The 20,650-nt window shown below is 53.5% G+C and overlaps 1 protein-coding gene across 1 annotated transcript; it reads left to right on the forward strand.

The window, feature by feature from the left end:
• The first annotated feature begins 7,571 nt into the window (after positions 1-7,571).
• VSIG10L2 (V-set and immunoglobulin domain containing 10 like 2) lies at positions 7,572-20,051 on the forward strand. Its single transcript, XM_034665720.1, is given in 13 exon segments — positions 7,572-7,658; positions 10,925-11,018; positions 12,440-12,790; positions 13,036-13,311; positions 15,962-16,204; positions 17,490-17,521; positions 17,523-17,781; positions 18,194-18,507; positions 19,186-19,257; positions 19,260-19,326; positions 19,619-19,647; positions 19,757-19,805; positions 19,954-20,051. Coding segments are annotated over 13 exon segments (1,971 nt in total).
• Positions 20,052-20,650: the final 599 nt, after the last annotated feature.

The raw sequence follows: 20,650 nt of genomic DNA on the forward strand, positions 1-20,650 counted from the left end.
ATGACTCCTGCATCAAGGAAGACACCTTGAACCTTACACATATGGGTGCAGAGAGCCAATGCCAGCTCATTTCTCTCCAATTCCTCTGGTCAGAATTCAGAACTGATAAGGAGGACCTAGTAAAGCAGCTAGCTCTCTCCGTTGTTTAGAACAGCTCCGTTCAGCTGAACTCTTTGCAGTGATGGAGGTGTTCCATATCGGCATGGTCCTGGGAGACAAATCCACACTGGTCTTCTGCATTTCTGCACATTTTTTCAAGCAGAAGCACTGACTATCTTTTTCTGGACAATTTTCAAGGACATTTGTGTAGCCAACAGTCTTGGACGGTAGAGATCATGTCTTCCTCCGGAGCAAAAAACAGCCGGCTTCCTGCCCATTATAAAAAATTCGGGTTCCCGAAACTGGGGTTTCCTTTCTTGTACTGCCACCCACTACATATCATCTGGCCCTCCTCATGAGAACCGGAGCTTAGGAAACTGGAGCAAGAAAATGCTGACACTCTGGCTACCAATGTTGCTATAAATAATAAAGCCCTTTGTCTTCTGCCCACATTGTGAACTGGCAGATTAACTTGTTAGCTTGCAACTAGGGGAAGATACGAGATTCTTCACCTTCCTCACAACACATTGTCCAACACATGTGGCTACTGAGCACTTGAAATGTGGCTAGCGTGACTAAGAAGCTGAATTTTTAGTTTGAGTTCATTTTCCCCCTAGTTTTATTGAGAAGTAATTGACCAAAAAAGTTGTATGTATTTAAAGTGTACAGTGTGATGATCTGATATAAGCGTACGTTGTGAAATGATCCCTGTGATTGAGTTAATTACCATATTCATCATCTCACATAGTTACCGTTTTTTTGTTTTTTGTNCGTTGTGAAATGATCCCTGTGATTGAGTTAATTACCATATTCATCATCTCACATAGTTACCGTTTTTTTGTTGTTTTTTGTTTTTGTTTTTTTTTGGTGATCACTCTTAAGAACTACTCTCAGCAAATTTCAAGTATATGATAGAGTATTATTAACTATAGTCTCCATGCTGTACTGAAAGTTTGAACACTTTGATCAATTTCCCCCCTTTTCCCTCACCTTCCAGCCCCAGGCAACCACTATTCCACTCTGTTTCTGTGAGTTTGACTCCTCCCCCCTTTTTTAGATTCCCCATGTAAGATTCCATTTATACCATATGGTATTCTTCTTTCTCTGGCTTATTTCATTTAGCGTAATGCCCTCCAGATTCATCCATGTTGACATAAATGGCTGGATTTACTTTTTTTATGGCTGAGAAATATTCCATTGTATATTTAGACCGTGTCTTCTTTATCCATTCATCCCTTGGTGAACCCTTAGGTTGTTCCCATAACTTGGCTATTGTGAATAATGCTGCAAAAAACATGGGGGTGCAGACATGTCTTCGAGATACTGATTTCACTTTCTTTGGATGTATACCCCGATGTGAGATTTATTTTTAAAGAGCCACATGCAGCTAGGGACTATCCTGTTGGACCACATAGCTTAGAAGGCTGACTAGGTAGAGGGATTTTCTCCATTGAGAGGGAGTTTAGACTTAAGCCAATCTCTATTTTCAATATTTGAGCATTGATGATTCTGCAGCTCGAGGAGGAGTAGAATTTATTACGCCTGGAGGGGTTTCCTGGTACGGCTCAGAGGTGAAAGGAAAGAGAAATTGGGGCTGAGTTCGGAGCTTGGGGATGGGGAGATATTCTTGCTACAAGATACGTCTTTTGGAAGAGGCTTGGAGGCAAGAAAGAGAAGGTATGGCCACAGAAGACAAACAGACCAGTGGCCCTTAAAGAATTTACCCAGCCCTGCCCTCCACTTCCTCAGTTTGAGCATATTCCCCATCCACCCCTGGCTGGTCAGAAACCCCTTTGGGCCTTTTCAGCTCCCCAGGCTCCTGCCCCCTTACCTCCTGGCTCAGAACAATCTCCTCTTTGATTGCGGGCTGGGCCCTGCTGACAGGTCAGGTCATACGTACCTGATCAGGAAGAGCTGGGGCCAGAGGGATGATGAACGCGGCTTCTCACTTCAATAAAGTTTGTGCAGAGTATTGGAAACAGCTGTGGGCCTTGGCTGGCGGGGCCAGAGCCCGTGGGGGCCTGGTGTTTGGGGGAGAAGGGTTGAAATCGGGAAACACCAGGGTGGGTGTCTAAAGGGTGCTTTGCCCCCCAAAAGCTGAGAAAGCTAGTGAGCCTAGTCCAACGCCAGCTCCTGCTGGAATCCCAGGCTTTGGGGAGGGCGGGGAGCATTCTGGAATCAGAGCACTCAGGTCACACCAGGCAGGTCTGCGTTACCACAAGGCATTTATTCACATTTATGTAAATATGTCATTCATTTCACAAATTCCACCTAGATTTCTCCACAAGCTGCTTTTCTCACCTAACATCATGAAAATCCCTCCAGTGTATTCTTTTTCTTAAACTGTGGTAAAATATATACATTTACCATCTTCATCGTTTTTAAGTGTAGAGTTCACTAATGTTAATGAGATTCACATTGTCGTGCAACCCACTTCCAGAGCTTTTTCACCGTGCAAAATTGAAACTCTGTACCCATTCAACAGCAACTCCCCATTCCCTCTTCCACCTCAGCCCCTGGTAACCACTTTTCTTCCTTCCTTCCTTCCTTCCTTCCTTCCTTCCTTCCTTCCTTCCTTCCTTCCTTCCTTCCTTCCTTCCTTCCGATTTTGTTTGTCAGAGAGAGAGAGAGCACACAAGCAGGGGGAGCAGCAGGCAGAGGGAGAGGCAGACTCCCCACTGAGCAGGGAGCCTGACGTGGGACTCAATCCCAGGACCCTGAGATCATGACCTGAGCCAAAGGCAAACTCTTAACTGACTGAGCCACCCAGGCATCCCAACGACTTTTCTTTCTGTCTCTATGAGTTTGACTACTTTATGCATATCCTTGTATACTGAAGTTTGCTGCCTTTCTTATTTTTCTTTCTTCCTATCTTTCTTTCCTTCTTTTCTTACTTCTCCCCTCCCTCCCTCCCTTTACCAGAAATGACAGAGCTGGGTCAAAGAGATGCATATTTTTAGGTTTCATCCAGAAACCTTTCTCAGAAGCCTGGGTAATCCCCATATTCACAGCTGTGACTGCTGCCCCCCCTGCCCCCCACTTCTCCTTCAGCCCTGGCTCTAAGTTTTGCTCTTCTGACGAAGGAAGAGTGGTGTCATGCTTTTATTTTAAAGATTTTATTTTATTTATTTGAGAGAGAGGATGCGTGAGAGAGAGCGAGCACAAGCAGGGGGAGGGGCAGAGGGAGAAGCAGACTCCCTGCTGAGCAGGGAGCCCCATGTGGGACTCGATCCCAGGACCCTGGGATCATGACCGGAGCCGAAGGCAGATCCTTAACCGACTGAGCCACCCAGGCGCCCCACGTTTAAAGTATGCATTTCTCTAAGTATTGGTGAGGTTGTGCACCTTTCCCTAAATGCATTGGCCGTTCACAGTAGAAATGCAGATGCNGCACAAGCAGGGGGAGGGGCAGAGGGAGAAGCAGACTCCCTGCTGAGCAGGGAGCCCCATGTGGGACTCGATCCCAGGACCCTGGGATCATGACCGGAGCCGAAGGCAGATCCTTAACCGACTGAGCCACCCAGGCGCCCCACGTTTAAAGTATGCATTTCTCTAAGTATTGGTGAGGTTGTGCACCTTTCCCTAAATGCATCGGCCGTTCACAGTAGAAATGCAGATGCTTCGTATTCATATGATTTGTCCATTTTCCTGCTGGCTTATTGTTCGTTGTGCGGAGGAGCTCTTGTGTGTTACACGTGTCAGCTCTCTGTCGCTGGTAGACAGACACTGAAATACTGTCTCCAGTCTGTAATTTGTCTTTTGACTCTACGTGATCTTTTAATCCTTTGAAAATTTATTTTTTTTAAGTTTTTTAAAAATTTATTTGTCAGAGAGAGAGAGCACAAACAGGGGGAACAACAGGCAGAGGGAGAGGCAGCCTCCCCGCTGAGCAGGGGGCCCGACACAGGACTCGATCTCAGAACCCTGGCATCATGACCTGAGCTGAGGGCAGCTGCTTAACCACCTGAGCCACCCAGGCATTGCAATCCTTTGAAAATTTAAAAAATGTATGTCTATCTTTTCCTCTCTGGCTTCTGGATTTTCTGTTTTGTTTAGAAAAATCTCCTCAAACCAGAGATTGTATAAATATTCTAATGTTTTCCTCATTAAATTGCTTTAAACAGTTTTTAAAATGGTTTTAAATATTTCCTCATGAAACTGTTTAAATATGGAGAACAATACGCAAGGTGTTTTACATGTGTAAATTTAAATACATTTAAATCTTTCATCTATTTGAAATTTGTGAGGCATCAAGATGAACCTTGCTCTGTTTTTTTCAGGGAGCCAGTGGTGCCTACACAATTTATTAAATAAACCATCCTTCTCCCCACTGGCTTGACATAGCACTTTTACTGTATACTATCCATATATACTAGGGTGGATTTCTGGACTCGGTTCTCTTTCTGTCCCCTGGACCTATTTATCTTGTCCTTTACCCTTAATGTATGATTTGATCACAGTGATTTAGAGTCAGTGTTCCTAAGGCCGCTCTTACCTAAAGATGTCATTGTTTTCATCGTTACCATGATGCAAGTCCTTTCCAGCCGTCACAGCCTGTGAATGTCGGTAACTTTTCAAGACAAGCCCGAGGAAGTCCGGGAAAGCCTGCCCCTGTGCTCTCAGCCATCGACCACGGCAGAGGCCGGACGGTATCAGACGAACACCGACCATGTGCCTGGCACTGCTCTTTTCAGTAAACCTGGGGCTGAAAGCCCAGAGTTTCCCACACTGCAGTGACTAATGATACGTCAAAATTCTGGCTTCTCGGCTCCAGACCTATCCTCGATACACCGCTTTGTGAAAGTGGCCTTGGGCCCTGCGAATCCCATTTCTGCTTTGCCAGCTTTTCCCTATTCGATCCTTGCGACCAGAGCCACTAGAGGGAGGCTTGCAGGCCAGAGGAGGGAGGGTTCTCTCTGCATCTGAGTGTCCCCTGTAAGGGCTGCCCCGACCACCTTCACCCCAGCAGCGGCCCGTCCGAGGTAGCAGCTGGATGCTCGCGGCTTCTCCATCACTCACAGCTTCTCCATCCACCACGCACCCCACACTCGAGCTCCAGGTGCCCCTTCCTCGGAGGTCTGGGCCCAAGCCCACGGGTCCTTCTCTCCCACTCAGAACTTCCTCCCCAGAGCTCCGGGTCCCTCCTCAAACATCTCTGGGCTAGTAGCTGCAATCTCTTCTTCTTGCTTCCTCAGGATACTTGGGCATTCTCTCGTGACCTCACGGACAACCTTATACCTAGTTCTCAATTCTTAATCCTTTTTTCAACTGACTGGTGTGATTTCTGTCTCCTGACTGGACCCCAACTGACACAGGTAATGGGGACTGGAAGTTTTCTGGGGGCCGAGGGCGGCTTCTCTTGGCCGCCCTGCAGGGAACTCCCCTCCCTCCTCCTTTCCCAGAATTATTTGGCTGTTGGTCGTCAAGGAGACGGCTGACAATTTCCAGTTTGCAAGCCTCCCCCTGGAGCTCTACAGAGACGTTCTGGAAACTCCCTTCTCCTTCCTGCTCCCCAGCCAGGGAACTTAGGAGAATCTCGCCAGGTTCAGGGGGTAGGGCACGGGAGAGGGGAGCTGGCCAGGCCTGCACATGGAGAGACAGACGAGAGGTTTCCTTAGGCCTCGCTTCCTCCATGGACCTCAAATGCCCGGCTGGCTCCCCCGGCCCTGTCCAGACAGATACCTGCTGGGTCCAGACGAGGCCAAGTTCTCCGACCAGGCCCTCAGCCACAGAAACCTGTCCTCCCGCCGTGGCTGCAGGCACGGTGGGAGCCTCGTTGGCAGCTGCAGCGGGGAAGACCCTGGAACCTTTTCTGGGGAGGAGCCTCAGCCATTCCTAAGTTCCTATCACTGAAGCAGGGAACAGCACACACTGACACCTAGTGTCACCCCCCGGCTCCAGTCTATTTCAGAATAATAACAGCGCAACATAGTAGTAATAATAATAATAATAGCAGTGAGGTGGATGTGAATCTCACTCTATTAAATTCAAATAAAGTTGACTCCATTACTGGGACCCTACCCCCATCCTGGAGCCCCACCAGAATCTTCGAGACTTACATATGAAGTCCCAGAAATAGGGGGACGCTTCCAAGGTGGTTGCTGCTGACCTTTGCATTGGCTGAGCTTTGGGGGACTTTCCATTTCTCTGCCCTTGTGGGTCATGGGCCTGGCCTCTCAAGGTTCATCCTCTTTCAGGGACCCAGTGACCTCTGACCTGTCCCCAAACTCAGAGAAGTCTCTTCAACGGCCACCAAAGGCATGCTCCTTACTCCTTCTTACCACTTCCATGGTGAACACCTAATACAACTTTTCAGTGACTTCCTGCTTCTAAACAAATTAAAATGGTTAACTTGGGTGTGAAGCAGCTTTTGTGTCTGGCCTGCAAACATCTTCGAGGCAACGCAGAACTGAAGACCTGGCCAAAGCTTCATCTGTTTTATTTTTGCAGAAGTCTCGGGGAGTAAGCTGAAGACATCATCACATCTCATGCCCGAATGTTGCAGTATTAAGAAAACTAGAAACACTGTCTCACCTAATGGCAAAACCATTATCTCACAAAACAGAATGAATAACCTTTGTCTGGTGTTGTCTCATAAAGAGTCAGCCTCATTTACGGGGAAGATCTGAGACCCGGAGGGGGAAGGAACGTGCTTGGTGTCCCTCGGCTGGTGGGCCACAGGGCCGGGGTCTGAATGCTGACCTGGTTCCGAGCTCTGCCCTTTCCACACCCCTGGGTTTGCACAGTGGTTTCTGCTTCGCGCCGTCCTCTCTACGCACCCACTCCTCCAGCTCTCACAGCAGCTCTGAGAAGCCCCTGGGCCATGGGCACGACAACCCTGTTTTTAAGGATTGGGAAACTGAGGCCTGGAGAAACGGAGTGTCCTGCCCACAGTGGGGCAGGGGGGCTGGCTGGGAAAGTCTCCGGGAATGGTAAAGCAGACGGAAGGAGGGTTAGCTACCAGGCAGAGCTGGCACGGAAACCAGGCCTCCTTCCTGTCCCCCAACGACGGCTCTAGCCACCGTTGCCACCCCTCGGCCTTGGCCTCCCCTGCCTCCCCACCTCCCCTGCCTGCCTCCCTTGGTCTGTTGGTCTCCCTTTCTTCACCCCTCTATCTAGGGCCTCACTCATTTCCTCTCTGGTCTCCGAAGAGTAGTTAACAAAGTGACTAAGCAGTGACCCCTGCCAGGCCCTCTGTCCCCCTTGCCCTCCCCCTCCTCCTATCAGCCAGGAGCACAGTGGGGGCCATGTCGGCTGCGGAGCCTCTGGCCCATTTCCTCTCCAGCCCTCGGCTCATCTACTGCCGGGGTCCCCGGGGGCCTGTGGCTGGCCTCTGACAAGGCACACATGGACACACATGGAAAAGCCATTCATTTCCAGGAGCATTTGCTTCCTCTGCTCCAGTCCAGCTGTCCCTATCCTTCCACCTTCTGCTCCCCCAAAAGCCTGAGGTTTCAGAACCAGGGTTCAAAATGGTGGCAACAGGCTGGAGAAAACCTGAGCGCTCGTCGCCGCCGGACCACTACCTCCTCAGAAGACCACACGTGTTAACGGGACGGGTAAACAAGACTCCCACACAGCACGTAACTGAGAGATCCAGGGTCTCCCTGTCAGAGGGAAAAGGGACCTGGCAGTTCCACAGGCCCCTGGCCAGCCCCGAGGGGACAGTCTCAGGTGGGGACCAGCTGGAGAAGGCCCAAAGGAATGGAGCTGCAAGGAGCATGAGGAAAAGAGCAGAGAGAGCCTGAGCCCGTTGGTAAACTGTGGAGAGCGGGACTATCTCCCGGGGTGTGGAGAACACAGCACATGCCTGGCGAGAAATGGTAACCTGTATTCTTATTTAGGTAGAGAATAAAAAGACCGAACATGCTGTTTCAAATTTCAAATGACTTTCGTTTGGAAGGGGGTCATGAATAATTTTGCAAAGTTTCGGTGAAAGAACTCAACCCTGACATTAGAAGTATGAGGGAAGCAGATTCTAGGTCACCCGAAACAGAAGGAGGGCAAGAATGAACGTTTATTGCATGCATACGAGGTGCTTACAAGGTGCTTGATACACGTGCTTGCGTCTTATCTGTCCAACAACTTGAGGCGTAGTCGGTATTATGCTCGTTTGAAAGATGCGGACAAGGAAGCTCAGGGCGTGTTGCTTGCACGGGGTCACGCGGCTCCTGCAGTGCCCACCCAACGTTGGTCATTGGGGGCCGAAGGGCCATCTCTCCAGAAGGCTGCAGACCTCACCCATTCAGAGCCCTCAGCCTGGTTCTCCAAAACTCCCACTCAAACCACTCAAGAGTCTGGATCCCCAAGTTCATCCTTGTAAGCTCTTCCCTTCTGAGTTGAGCTGAGAGAAGACTTCATTGTTGGCCTCTCATCGCTCCTAACTCCACACCGTCCTCTCTTCCTCCCTCCAGGATCTCCCAAAGCAATGGTGCAGGGGTTGATGGGAGCCCTTGGGACCCAGGTAGGCTGTGGATGGAAACCCCACAGTGAGGGGGCCTGCATCCACCTGAGCAGGAGGGGAAGATGGGAAACAGGCACCAAAACCTGGGGAGCCTACAGCCTCCCTCACCGCTGGGCCTATGCACTGAGCATGCCCAGAGCACAGCACAGTACCAGGTGACCCTGGCTTGGCTGATGCTGTTTGGGAAAGAGGGGTAGGGAGAGAGGGAGGTGTCCTGCCATGTACAGCACAGTGCCTTGCACTTAGCAGATGCTCAAGAAATGTTTGTAGAATTGTTGACATTCTTCGGGTCAAGGCACAGAAATAATTTTAATAGGCAGGTGCTATATATGCATAACCTCATTTATTCTTCTCAGGAAAGCAATGATATAAATGAAGAAACTGAGGCTCAGAGGGAATAAGTTCCATGCTAAGGGCACATGATAATGGAGCGGCAAAGCTGTGTTCTGACCACTGTACTTTCTTGTCTTTCAGAAGTGGAAGAGCTTGCCTCTCCTGGCCCCTGAGCTCCCACAGCATCAGAGACAGGAGACCTGGACCTGCTCTCCCATTCTGGTCCTGCCTCCTCTTCCCTTCCGGACAGGACCACAGCTCTGCCCTGGGGGGACAGGGGGATGGTTAATTTTATATGTTGACTTCACTGGGCCACGGGGTGGCCAGATATTTAGTCAAACATTATTCTGAGTGTGTCTGTGAAGGTGTGTCTAGACGAGATTAACATTTGAATGGGTGGACTGAGTAAAGCAGATTGCCCCCCACCATACCACATGGGTGGGCCTCATCCAATCAGTTGAAGGCCTGGATAGAACAAAAAGGTTGACCCTCCCCTAAATAAGAGAGAACGCCTCCTGCCTGACTGCCTGAGCTGAGACATCAGTCTTTTTCTGCCTTTGGACCTGGACTGAAGCATCAGCTCTTCTTGGTCTGAGCTTGCCAGTCTTCAAACTGGAACTTACATCATGGGCCCTGCTGGGTCTCCAGTGTGCTGACTGGAGATCTGGGGACTTGCCAGCCCCCACAATCATGTGAGCCAATTTCTTATAATAAATCTCTTTCTTTCTGTACACACACATCCTATCAGTTCTGCTTCTCAGGAGAATCCTAATACACTTCCTTCCCTGACTCTCCCTTCCAGAATCTCCCTTACATGGAAGCCTGAATCCCAGGGACTATCTGCCATGCTGCTCGAAGCCAAGTTAGAAGGGAATAGGGGCTCATGACCCTACGGAGAGAGCCACGGCGGGCACGTCTCGGCCCACGAGGAGCCTGCGGGGCACTCCGCTCGGACAGCTCCTGTCCCAGCTGAGTCCTGATGAACCTGAGACCTGACATCAGACCCCCCATCTCACCAGGGTCCGGGGATCTCACCCTACACCCAACCCCAGACGATGGAAAGCTGACCTCACGTCAGGCTGTCTGTCCGAGACCGCTAGGACAAGGGGAGAGCTGGGCTCTGCTCCAGCATCAGGGTCTGCTCCTCGTAGATCAGATCTGATGGGGAGTTGGGGGGGGGGGATGAAGGACAGCATACCAGCTACGTGCTGGGCACTGTTTGCCCGAGTGTGCGTGCTTGTGTGTGTGCATGTGTGCGTGTGAGAGAGAGTTTTATCAAGTATCTGTAAAAGTTTCTAAAAACAAATGTGTAGTTTGATGGACTGTAACCCCTACCCAAGTCAAGAAATAGGATATCTAGCATCCAAGAAGCCCCCTATATGCTAATATAAAGTTTTCACTTAATTTCCATAATAATCTTTACAAGAAAGAAGGTGTTACTATCCCCATTCATCTGCAAAGAAACAAAAGCTCAGAGAGGTTCAGAAATTTCCCGGTCTCACAGTCTGTCAATCAAACCCGAAATCTGGCATTGTGGTTGACCCCCGAGCTCCTTCCACTCTCTACCAACTTCTCCCAACAAAACGTGAGCGAAACACAAGAGGGCATTCGAAGGCATGTTTGAATCTCTTTGTCCCTAAGTCTGGAGGACTGCACGCAGGGCTCCCACACCTGGGCAGGTGGTTGGACTTGCTGAGACTGGGGCCGTTTTCAACTCTATGCTCAGTGACTCTCTGATTTTATGCTATCATTAAAATGAAAATGCAGAAAGCTCAGGGGGGTGTCCCCGAGATCTGTCCCAGCCAGGTCTTGCCCTCCCCAACTCTGCTTTATGGATGGAGTGAGTCATCTGGTACATAATTCACTTGTCATCGGGCCAGTGAGGGTAACAGGAGAGCAGGGGTGGAGGTGGCAGAAGGCTGAGGTTGGCAATCCGAGCCAGACCCCCAGTCCTTCTGGGGCTGGGCTTTGCTCTGGAGAGAGAGCACCCGAGTGCCAGGCAGGAGCCCCAGATGGACGGCCACCCAGGGAGATGAGGCCACGGTGGGTCCGAGGGCTCCACACAGACTGCTCGGTCTCCTGGTCCTGATCCCCCTCTGCCTTCTGCATGGAGGGGCCTCTGGTGAGTGATACTCAGCCTCCCCCCCATGGTGGCCCCATTCCCCCACTCACATCCTGCTATTTCTCTCCCTGTCTTCCCCGGGATCCCTCTTTAATGCTTGCATGGCCATTCAATGAAGTCCATCAACTTTGTTTATCCGCTGGAGCTTAGCCAGTGTGATCTGAGCCACGGCTCTGTGCACAGAGAGCACGCTGGGTCACCCTCCCAAGTCTGGAGTTATCCTGACGGCCACCGTCGGGTAGTAAGCATGGAATGACATGGCCAGATCTGGGCTTCCAAAAGTTCCCTCCAAAGTGGACGATCTTCAGGTTGCTACGAGCACTTGGGAGACCAGGAGTCTAGCTGCGAGACGCTGGGAGCTCGGGCCAGAGCAGCGTCCACACGGTTGGGAAGAAGCAGCTTCCAGGTTAAGTGTTTTGCTTCTTGATCAATTGAATGGCAGAGTTTTGCCCTTGGTCCCTTCCCTCCCGCTCGATGCCTGTCTTGCCTTCTCTCTCTGGAGAAGCCAGGAGCGGTAGGGAGAGTCCGAGACGGGGAGCTGGGAGCTCCCCCACCTGCCGTGCAGTTCTAGATGAAGCGACGTCGTGCTCAGAGTCTCAGGGGGATGTGATGACTGTGACAGTTAAGGTCAACAGCTAACGTGTGCAGGGCCTCGCACAAACACATTCAACAAACGGAAGCTGGTGGGACTAGTTCCTGTGCCCTGTGTGTCATCTGAGGCATTTATCGTCACCATGAAGCTCTGCACGTTATAGTTACCTGGCCACGGGGGACAGGAGAACGTGGGGCTCCGCAGCATGCTGCCGTTCCATGCTAGGTCCTGAGCAGAAAAGGATAGCGTAGACTGAAAGCTCCCCGAAAGCAGGGATGGGGCGGCTCGTTTGTCATTGTAACACTGGTGCCTAGTACAGGGCAGGCAGCCGGTAATTAGCAGTTGACAACTAAATGCTGGATGGGTGGACGGCTGGCTGGTGTCACCTTCCCTTTGGTGCAGTGAGTCGGGAGAATCCCCCTGGAATCTTTACACAGAGGACGCCCCCCCCCCCAGAGCCTGAATTGCCAGTGGCCATGCAGAGCTCCCCATCTGGGGCTGACCATCAGATTGACTTCCAGGGTCTTGTTAAAAATACAGATTCCTGCTGCCCTGGGGGTGCGGAGTCCCTGGTCTGGCATGAGGCCCCGGAGTATATATTTTTATCACGCTCTCACAATGGTGGGATGGCGCATGGGGATGGGAGCCTCAGCTCCAGTCGAGGACTCCCCCGGGCCGCCTGCTCCCACAGCACAGCTGGATAGGAAACTCCGAAGCTCGCTCAGAAACGGCCTCTTCCCCACCAACTCCAAGGAGAAGGACGAGGGGCCCTAGGAGGGGGAGGAGGAGAGCCCAGCCTAGATGTCCTGCATTCCCACTCTGTCCCTAGGGCAGCCCCACCGGACCCACCGAGCCCCTGCCGAGGGGGCCACATCCGTTCAAGGAGTGCGGGGCGGCTCTGTGGAGCTGGCTTGTGGCTCCGGACCCCCCCCACTCGTGGTCTTCTGGAGCTTCACTCCCCTGGGCTTGCTGACTCCCCGGCCTGTGGCTGTCACCAATGGAGCGGAGTCCAAGGTGGAGGCTGGGGCCTTGGCTCTGGGGGCCGCGAGTCTCCGGAACAGCAGCCTGGTGCTGCGGGAGCTGTGGGAGGGTGCCCGAGGCCGCTTCCTGTGCCAGGCCCTGCACGCAGCTGGGGGCCAGCTGCACACTACCTACTCCTACCTCATGCTGGCCGTGCTGGGTGAGGGCCCGAGCTGGGACGCGGTGGCCTGAGTGGCTTTGCACGCTGCTTTGCCTCTTTTTGCATGTGTTTCCCATTGCATTGGGCTGGGCCCAGGTTCCAGGGGACCTTGCCTCCAGGGAGTGAGAAAACCTGGACTCACAAGGAAGGGAGGGCCAGGGCCCCGTGGGCAGGCCAACCCCCCCCCCCGCCAGCCCGGCATGGGTCGTGATAACAAATGCGGGGCCTCTCCTTCCTCCGGCCAGTGCCCTTATCAAAGCCTTGGGTGAGGCTGAACGACCTGTCCCCTGTGGAGGGGGCCTCCGTGGTGGCCACATGTGCAGTCCGGGAGGGCACAGAGCCTGTCACGTTTGCCTGGCGACATCAGGCACCTCGAGACCCGGAGGAGGTGCTGTTGGAGGTGACAGAGCGATGGCTTCAGCTAGACCCGGTCAACAGGACACACCTGGGCTGGTACCTATGCAGTGCCCACAATGCCGTCAACCAGCTGAGCAGCGATGGAACCTTCCTTGATGTCATCTGTGAGTCAGACTGGGGATGGGGGGTGGGCGGGGAGCGCTCAGGGCTGGCACCTACCCTCCCATCTGCACCCTGCCTCCCAACACACCTCAGGGCCCCCAACAGTGCCCCAGCCCGCTGAGCGGCTCCAGTAGGCGAGAACCTCAGGGCACCGTAACCCTGGTACCAGATACGGATCTAGGACAGAGCTTCTAGGCTTTTCCAGGTCGTGAGCCCCTCTTCCCAGGAAAATGAGCATACATACGGAGTCACAGTTTTACCCATAATTATTGTGAAAGGGGTGGCCCGCGGAGCCTGCCTTTGGGTTGAGCAGGAAGGCCTCTCAGAGACCGACTGAACCCTGAGGAAACCGGGAGGAGGGACACAGTGGGTACAGAGGGCAGCAGGCTGGTCCCAAGTCAAAGGCTGAGAGCCTCAGAAATCAGAAGTCTGTCTTTAAAGCAAATGAAGAGGGGCCCCCGGGTGACTCAGTCAGTTCAACGGCTGCCTTCAGCTCAGGTCATGATCCCAGGGTCCTGGGATCGAGTCCCATGGCGGGCTCCCCGCTCAGTGCGGAGCCTGCTTCTCCCTCTGCCCCTTCCCCTGCTCCTGCTCTCTCTCTCTCCCAAATAAATACATAACATTTAAAGAATAAATAAAGCCCATGAAGAGCAAAGGAAGGGTTCCTTTTCAGAACTTACAAGGAACTCCAGAACAAGCAATGAGAAGCAGCAGCAACCTAATACAAAAGTGGACAAAGACCACAGTAGTTCTTTCAGTAAAGAGAACAAATAAAGCTAAGGAACTTTTGCAAATTAAAAAAAATTAATTTAAAAATGGAATTAGACGTTTATGGGAAGAAGACCAGGATGGTCTTGAGCCATGCTTTCTAATGTGGCTGCCATTCGCGGGGCTCCAAGCTCTACAGATTTGCCTGAATCAAACAGGTGTTCTCAGCACACTGGCTTTGAAGACTTAGTATTAAAAAAAAAATTAAGGAACATAAAATAGCTCATCAATAAGTTTTATATTTGATTATACATTGGAACAATATTCTGGATGTATTTGGTTAAATACAAAATATTATTAAAATTATTAAAACCCATTGGTGCTTTTTGCTTGGTTGGGTTTAGTTGTTTTTCCTTTTTAAGATTTGACTACTAGGAAATTAAAACAAATCTGTGGCTTGTATATATCTGTTGGCCAGTGCTGGTCTAGAGGATTTCAAAAGCCGGGACTAGTGATGTCCTGTCTGTCTTGTGGGTGGTGGTTTGTAGGATTGCAAACTTAGGACCATGGAGGAGACAGGTGAGCGGTCCTTGGGAAAGACAGAGGAGCAGAATGGAAGCAGGTGGAGGATTCAGTCCTTTCTGGGTGGCAGAAAGAGGGGACACAGGAAAAAAGGGAAGGCAGTGACCCAAAGAAGTGAGAAGGACTGGCTCTGGGATTATGCTTGGGGCAACTTCAATCCTGTTTTCTGCCCTCTGCAGCCTGGAGGGGCCAACTGTCCCGGTCCCAAGAAGCCCCTCGATTGTGGGCGCACCGGGAAGGTTGGCGCCCTCCCATTCTCCTGCCTAGCCAGCTCTTGCCATCCCCCTACCTCAGTCTCTCCGGGAAGCCTCCTGCAGCCTTGGGAGCTTGCCCCCACGGACCCTCAACACCTATATTTGACTGTGCTCATGGCCCCTGGACTCTGAGCTCCTTGGGGGCCTTGCCCAGTGGTTGACACAGTGGGTACATAATACACACTGCGTGAGTGGACTCAGGACACCGCAGGGCTCTGATGTTCCAGGCCGAGCTGTGGGTGGGGGCCGGGGAGAGCCCTAGAGGGGCCCTGGGATCTGGCACGGGGCTTCTGATCACAGACTCCAAGACTCGCCGTGTAATAAGGACGTGGGCAGCACTCTGCTGAGACCTCCCTCCCAGCGCCTTTTCACTCCAGCCCGGTCTCCGCCACACTGCCCTGTCCTCTGCAGTTTGGGCTTGGAGCCCTGTGACACTCTCCTGTCTCCTCGCCTCCGGGGCAGCAGGCTGTCATTGACCTCACACTACTGCCCTCGCATGCTGGTCTTGAACTGTGCCTTTAGCTTTCTTTCTGCTTTGAGAACTTCTACCCACCGCCCAAGATGAAGTTCAAATGCCATCCTATCTTCAAAGTCCTCCTCCCTGAAGCCCCAGTTTGTCTTTGTTCCTGTACTCAAGCATTCATCAAATGATATTGTAATCATTTGCTTGGTGTCTCTTCCCACGATTTCTCTGACACATGGTTAGCCCTCCATAAATGGCGAACAAACGAACGAATGGGTCACTGAGTCAATGGCGGAATGAGTGAGTGAAGCAATAAATGAAGGAAGGAGGGGCACCTGGGTGGCTCAGCTGGTTAAGCGTCTGACTCTTGGCTTCAGCTCGGGTCATGATCTCAAGGTCATGAGATCGGAGCCCCGCGTTGGGCTCTGCATGCATGCAGAGTCTCCTTGAGAGTCTCTCCTTCTCCCACTGCCCCTTCTGCTTGTGCTCTCTCTCTCTCTCCAAAATAAACCAATAAACAAAATCTAAAGGAAGGAAGGAGGGAGGGAAGGTAGGAGGAAGGAAGGGAGGGAAGTAGGAAGGGGGGGGCCTACCAAGCCCTTCCTCCTCCTGTGGAGCCAGGCTGAGCCATTATTCCCTGTCCAGGGGATCCCCTCCAGAGCCCCACCTGCTGGACCGCAGCCACAGTCGGAGACCAGTTCATCACGCTGAGCTGTGAGTGGCCTGGAGGCGAGCCCCTGCCATGCTGAGCTGGCTGAATGGACAGCAGCAGCCCCTCGCTGGCCGCCCACCTCCTGCAGGCCCGGGAAGATCTGGCTGGCCGAGAGTTCACCTAAAGGGGCACGCACCCACTCAGGGTCCCTGACGCCCACTGCCGGCTCCAGCTGGGTGAGTAGGGGCTGGTGTCTTGGTTCTGGGGCCGAAGTGGGAGAGCAGCCCTTTGGAACCAGGAGGAGGGGCTCTGGGGGCTGTCTCTGCTGGAATGCAAAGTGAGTCAGGAGACCGAGTCACTTTTTTGATTCATAAAATCAGGGGGTTTGGTCTGGATCTGTGTTGTCCAATAAAAATATAATGTGAGCCATATATATAATTTTAAATTTTCTAGTAGCCACATGTGAAAAAGGAAAAGAAACAAGAGAAATGTTTTATTGAACTCAAGATGTCCAATATATTATTACCTCAATGTATAATAATAAAAAAAAATTATGAATGAGATATCCTATTCTACTGTCCTCAGAATCTGCTGTAATTCGTCACAGCACATGTCGGCGTGGACTGGCCACACTGCGAGTCACATGTGGCCAGGGCTACCGCTGTTGGACAGCTCCGTCTGGCCGGCCGTGGCCTCTGTCTCCCTCATTTGCATCAATTTGCATGAGCGGTGCCTGATTATACTCCTGCCTTGCATGGATGTTTCAGGCGCCAGAGGTCTCGACCTCTCTCACTGCCTCTATGTGTTTTGGGTCTGCTTTCTTTCTATCTTCATCAGGACCTGCCTGTCCTATTTATTGCCAACTCCAGAAAAAAGAGTTAATATTGAAGTGAAAAGTGTGAGAAAAGCACACAGAGGAGCAGGCATATAGAACAGTTCGCACAGAATGATTCACATCTTGGTCTCCGGGGGCTCTCAGGAGGCCCTCCACTGGGAATATCTCCCTCCCTTATTACTCAGTCTCAGGGCTGGAAAATCCATCCTAGGAGATTCACTGACACCTGAAACTCTGGGTGTTTAGGACTCAGTACATAAAAACCAAGCCCCTGCTTTGGGCCCAGCCCTGTGCCCGGGGCAAGGAACTCGTGGGCCATTAGGGAGCAGGAGGCCCCTTGGCAGGTGCTGGAAGGGAGGCGGTTAATACAGAGGTGAGTAAGGGGGGGGCCCCACCTGGAGGAGCTGCGACTGGAGTGGGGTGGCTGAGGGGCATGGAGGCACACTGTTATTATCAGGAAATCTTGGAGCAGATAGTGGTCGGATTCTGGCTTGGAATGGGAGCCTGGAAGCGGTGGCAGACAGACCCAAGACAAGCATCACTACCAACTCCGCTGGCCCAGTCTCCTCTTTCTCTGTCCCCTCCCCAACCCCTTCACCACCGCCAGTACCTCACCCCCAAGCCTTCTTCCCCCTAGCCCCGCCGTGGGGGACCCCTTCCAGCCTTACCCGCTCTGTCCCTTGCAGAAGCTCCGCAGGGGGCCGTGGCTCAGCCCCGGGGTGTCGGTGCTGGAAGGGGGAGAGGCCTGGCTGGGCTGCGCCCTCCTGGGGGGCACGCCGCCTGCCCAGCTCCGGTGGCTGGGACCCCAGCGACAACAGGTGGAAGCGGGCACCTCCGGATTCATGCTGCACCCCGACGCCCCCCAGCTGCACCTTCACATCTGGGAGGCTGACCCCGCGCGCCACAGGGGGGCCTACCAGTGCGTGGCCCACAACACTGTGGGCGACAGCAGTCGCAGCGTCCTGCTGGAGGTCCCGAGTGAGGCAGGGGTCATGGGCGTGTGTGTGGCGAGGGGCAGGGGAGACCTCCAGCCACGGCCCTGTAGGGGAAAGGCACAGGAATCCCCTGCTCCAAAATTTGGAGCCCCCCAGGGACCGACAGACCCTCGCAGCACGGGCCCAGCTGGGCTTAGGTGAAGGGGACCGTGACGCACTCTCGAAGGCAGGCAAGCAGTCCCCTTGCTGTCCGCATCACCTTTGGCTCAGTTTATAGGACTCTGGGGTAGCACAGAGCAGAAGGACACAGGACTGATGGAGTCTCGGCGCTCCCGCGCGGTGCCAAGCTACTGGCTGTCCCTCCACAAAACGGGAACGAAGTTGGGTGCCGGGGCGCACGCACGACGTGAGGTCGTGGGGGTGCAGGCGCCAGTGTGTGTCCGCCCCTCCCCCAGGATACCCGGCTCCTCCCAACGTCACCATCCGCCGCCTGACCTAAGGGAGAAGCCGGTCAGAGGTGCTGCTGCGGTGGGCCGTCCAGGGCCCCGGGAACCTGACGGGCTTCCTGGTGCAGCGCAGGGCCGGCGGCCGCAGCCCAGCAGCCGGGGCCTGGGAGACGGCAGCCGGGGACATCAAGCCTGAGAGCAGGGGCCGGACGCTGGGGGGCTTGGACCCAGGTGTTCGCTACGCCTTCCGCGTCCTGGCTCTGAATCACCGCACGGCTGGACACCCGTCTGAGGTGAAGACACCAGGTGCTGGGCCTAAAGCCGTGGAGGGACTCACCCTTTCTCGGCAAAACAGAACCCGAGCCCAGGGTCATCTTGGTCCGCACAGGGCGTCCCCTGCTCTGTTCCTCGGCCTCCCTCCCACCGAATGCCTCCATCCCCTCCTTGGCCTCCATCCTTCTCTTTCCTCTTCTCCACCCTCCCCTCAGGTCATCTCCACTGCTGTCTTCCCCATTCCTCCTTGCGAGGCTCTGGAGGTCCCGGGCTTGGGGGTAGGAGCCACGGTTCAGCTTGAATCAGAAGAAACAGAAATGGGAATGGGGTGGGGTACAGGGTGCTGGTGATTAGTAAGAGTAGGGGCCCAGCTCTGTGCCTCAGTCTCATCTCCCAGGGCACAGGTGGGCCTCAGCTTCCCGCTGCTCTCTCTCCAGTGGAGAGCTCGTGTTTCATGGCGTCCTTCCCTTCAGCCCCAAGCTGCCAAGATAATTGGCCTCCTGCCTTCTGTGCCAGAAATGGGGGGCTTGGCTGGGGACTCGAAGGCTCAAGAGCACGAGGCATGCAGAGCACCTCTTCCCCTGGGAAAGACTTGACCTCCGGACTCTGGGGTCCAGTCTTGCTCTTGATTGCCCACCGCGGAGCATTGCCTGCTTGCTGCCCTCGAAGCCTTTGTGGAAGTTCAGTAGTGGCTCCAAAGCCGTGTAACCAGCGCTCTCCCCTCTTAGCGGACCCCACACTTCAGCGCCTATCCAGCAGTGCTGGGTGCAGCGGGCACAGGAGTGGTGGTGGTGGCCGTGGCCTCCCTACTGGCATGGCCTCCCTACTGGTGTTCCAGTATGCTGCCCGGCACCCGGAGACTCTCCCCTGTGAGTGGGAAGCTCAAGGGCAGGGTTGCTTGACTCCATAGGTGGCCAGGTCTAGACCTACCCAAGGAGAGAGGCAGACCCCCCTGGGCAAGGAATCTAGGCTCTTCCTTAACTGTGACCTCTCCCCAATGCTAGCTGTCCATCCTGGCTCCAACTGCCAACCTTAGGATCTGGGGCTAACCCCTCTGGGTTCCGGGGTCTCCAGTGCGGAGCCTATCGGGGAAGGGCGGGTTATTTTCCCGGAACCCATGCTCAAGTTGCTGGAGTAACACACCTTCCTTTCTTCCTACAGGCCTTGGTCAGTTGCTTGTTCCCACGGAAGTATAGAACCCCAGTCATTCCGGGGGTTGGGATTTTCCTCTAACCGGAAAGGAAGGCTGGGGAAGTGTAGTTGTCACTAACGTCACTCTCCCACGTCACCCTCAGGGAGCAGAGTCACCAATACGGGGATTCAGGAGAAGGCCTGGAGGCACCGGCGGGTGAGAAGGATTTTATCCCGAGGAGGATTACTCATATGTGAGGACAGCAGTCCGGAGCTGCACGCATAACGCTCGGTCTCTGGTCCTGAGAACAATCTGGGACGCCTCTGCGGCACCTGTCTCCTTTGCTTGTGTCTGGTTTTCACAGGCGTCGAACCACCACCCACCACCCCAGGTCCAGATCCCACAGAAAAACCCACAGATGCCCCAGCTCATGTCACCATCACTGTGACTGCAACTCCGTGAGGCCCCAGATATGCACAGAGGAGACAGGTGGGAGTTGCAAAGATGCCTGTGTCACGCTTGGTCTTAAAACCCAGATGGCTAAGCCACCGGCTACCCCTCCCCCCCAATGCCCAGCCTTCACACGAGGACAAGACTCAGCGGCAGTGCCTCTCAGTGACCTGGCTACAGGACAAGCCCTGGCCCAGCTGGGGGAAGAGAGGGGCGGAAGGATGAGGAAGACAGCTAACTGGAGAAAAGCCGAGCTGGGTGTCCAAGGCCCTGGGACGAGGGTGGTTCTGGGAACGGTGCCGGGTGCGCTACGAGCAGGCTAGTCGCTTCCACACAAAGCCGGTGAACTGAGCAGTTGCTAAATAAACCTCCTCGATGCGGTCACTAGGAGAGACTCCTTCCCTGCAACTCCCGCAGGGACCCCAGCGTCAGCCGGGTCCCAGCCTCTCCTCCTGGCAGGAAGCGAGGAGATGGGAAGCGAGACCTGTAGGTATGTGCTCCCTTCCTTCAACGGTAGCAAGAAACATGCTCTTCTAGTTCTTTCCCAAATCTCAGACTCCTTCCGCAAGAACACGAGCTTCAGTTATGGGACCGGCTTCATCAGAGGGGTA

Source organism: Ailuropoda melanoleuca, chromosome 8, assembly GCF_002007445.2.
Source record: "Ailuropoda melanoleuca isolate Jingjing chromosome 8, ASM200744v2, whole genome shotgun sequence".
NCBI classification, from domain to species: domain Eukaryota; kingdom Metazoa; phylum Chordata; class Mammalia; order Carnivora; family Ursidae; genus Ailuropoda; species Ailuropoda melanoleuca.